At 32.3% G+C, this 1,736-nt stretch overlaps 2 protein-coding genes across 6 annotated transcripts in view; one reads left to right on the plus strand and one right to left on the minus strand.

The window, feature by feature from the left end:
• Positions 1-266, minus strand: part of LOC108752612 (electron transfer flavoprotein-ubiquinone oxidoreductase, mitochondrial) — an 8,345-nt gene extending 8,079 nt beyond the window's left edge. For 3 of the 5 annotated variants that reach the window (XM_018493573.1, XM_018493575.1, XM_018493574.1), the window contains exon 1: positions 97-266. In XM_018493573.1, the coding sequence (XP_018349075.1) occupies positions 97-144 (48 nt within the window). In that variant the 5' untranslated portion in view covers positions 145-266. The remainder of the gene's footprint in view (positions 1-96) is intronic. The other 2 variants (XM_018493571.1, XM_018493572.1) reach the window with 2 other exon arrangements.
• Positions 267-723: 457 nt separating this feature from the next.
• The window catches only part of LOC108752615 (EP300-interacting inhibitor of differentiation 3-like), a 3,339-nt gene continuing 2,326 nt past the window's right edge, over positions 724-1,736 (plus strand). The window contains exons 1-3 of the mRNA XM_018493577.1: positions 724-814; positions 923-1,075; positions 1,147-1,239. Coding sequence (XP_018349079.1) covers positions 985-1,075; positions 1,147-1,239 — 184 coding nt within the window. The 5' untranslated portion in view covers positions 724-814; positions 923-984. The remainder of the gene's footprint in view (positions 815-922; positions 1,076-1,146; positions 1,240-1,736) is intronic.

Below are 1,736 nucleotides of genomic sequence, written 5' to 3' on the forward strand. Positions count from 1 at the left end.
AAATTCCAAACAGTACGATTGTCATTTTCAAGTATTGTTAATCCATTGCGGTATCTATTGCGATAAGATTATACATGCTTGCAAAATTCTACTGACCTTAACGCACTTACTGGTGCCAGACATATTAAACACTGCGGAAGCCATTATCACGTGCAAATAACGCACAATCACCAATTAGTGTAATCTGACAAATCAATTATATCAAAAAAAGAAAGAGAGAAACCACAGCCTTTCCTTAAAGAAAAACCTGAGAGCGATCATCTCGGCTCTTTTATGAAAATGAACGCCTGAAGCTCCACTAGCGCTCTAATATCTCTTGTAGCAATATATAGAAACTTGTAAGTACATTATTTCGCTAGGTCACAGTAGCGTCTTGACTTACCGACGCTGAGTCGATAACTATCAATGGCTGCATTCAGCGGACTTAACAATTGAGTGAGCGCTCGCTGCTATTGATGTATTCTTTCAGATCTAAAACGCTGATTGGATGATCTAAAAGAATACACCAATAATAGCAAGCGCTCACTCAACTGTTGAATCCGCTGAACGCAGCCAATGGCTTAGTTTATCGAGGGTTTAATCCGAATCCGAATGTAAGACCCAACCAACTACAGTCGAATATTCCCCTGTCGTTCGACTGTAACAGGGGAATACTGTCATCTTGCATTTCATTGGATCCGGCTCAAAACAAAATCTGCGTAGTCATATTTGCGCGGACCCACATTTTCGCATTTTTTCGTGAGTTTGTCGCTACTGGTTATACTGTGGTGTGCTGCTGGCATTTTTAATGCTTGGTGGTAATAGGAGTGACAATGTAAAACTTAATTCTATTATTAAAATTGTTAATGTATACTCGAAAAGATATATTGATTTTTTTTTATTATATATAATTGTTAAAGTACATTCTTATTTTGATTTATAGAACATAAGCTATTGTTTCTCGTTGGAAGGTGTACACACAGAAACTCTAAATATTTCATCAAAATGTTTAACGGCAAAAATTCCACCAATACAAGATCTCCCAGGGAACGTAAAAGCTGCTTAAAGCATGCCTTACAACAAACTAAAGTTTTACGTAAAAACATGTTTTATCTTCTTTTTTGTTTTTTGTACTTAATATGTAACCAATTAATAAGTAATTTGCAGAAGAGGTGATCAATGATTCCACGATAAATAAATTGGATGAAGCCATAAACTTAGTTGACAATGTTACTTATGAAACAAGTATACAAGAAAAAGGTATGGAAAACTTTAAGTTATTCTTTATATATACAATACTATTCTTGTATATAAACATGTACATTTTTGTATTATAAAATGAAGTACATGTAAGATAAACTATATATAATATTTATATAAAAATTTGATATATATGTTTAACGCATAATGCAAGATATAGTATATACATTCATACTTTAAATCATTGAAACTCTACAACTTATGGTTAGCTCTTAACTGAGATTCAACTTATTCATTGTCTCTTTCCAATTCTAGAATTGGAAAGAGATAAGAAACAAATTGAACCTTAAGAATTAACTGTGAGTTGTGGAACTGGACATGAAACAACGGATACTTTCCATTTTTACACATGTAATAAGTATCATTTCAGCTTTGTTATCTAGCAAATATATTAATATAACAAGGACAAATTATACTTATAAGCACAATAAGCCCAAAATGTAAGACACATAATATTATCATTCAAAAGTTAGAAAATTTTTAGTATATTATATATA

The sequence above is a fragment of the Trachymyrmex septentrionalis genome, unplaced genomic scaffold (genome assembly GCF_001594115.1).
Source record: "Trachymyrmex septentrionalis isolate Tsep2-gDNA-1 unplaced genomic scaffold, Tsep1.0 scaffold60, whole genome shotgun sequence".
Taxonomy (NCBI): domain Eukaryota; kingdom Metazoa; phylum Arthropoda; class Insecta; order Hymenoptera; family Formicidae; genus Trachymyrmex; species Trachymyrmex septentrionalis.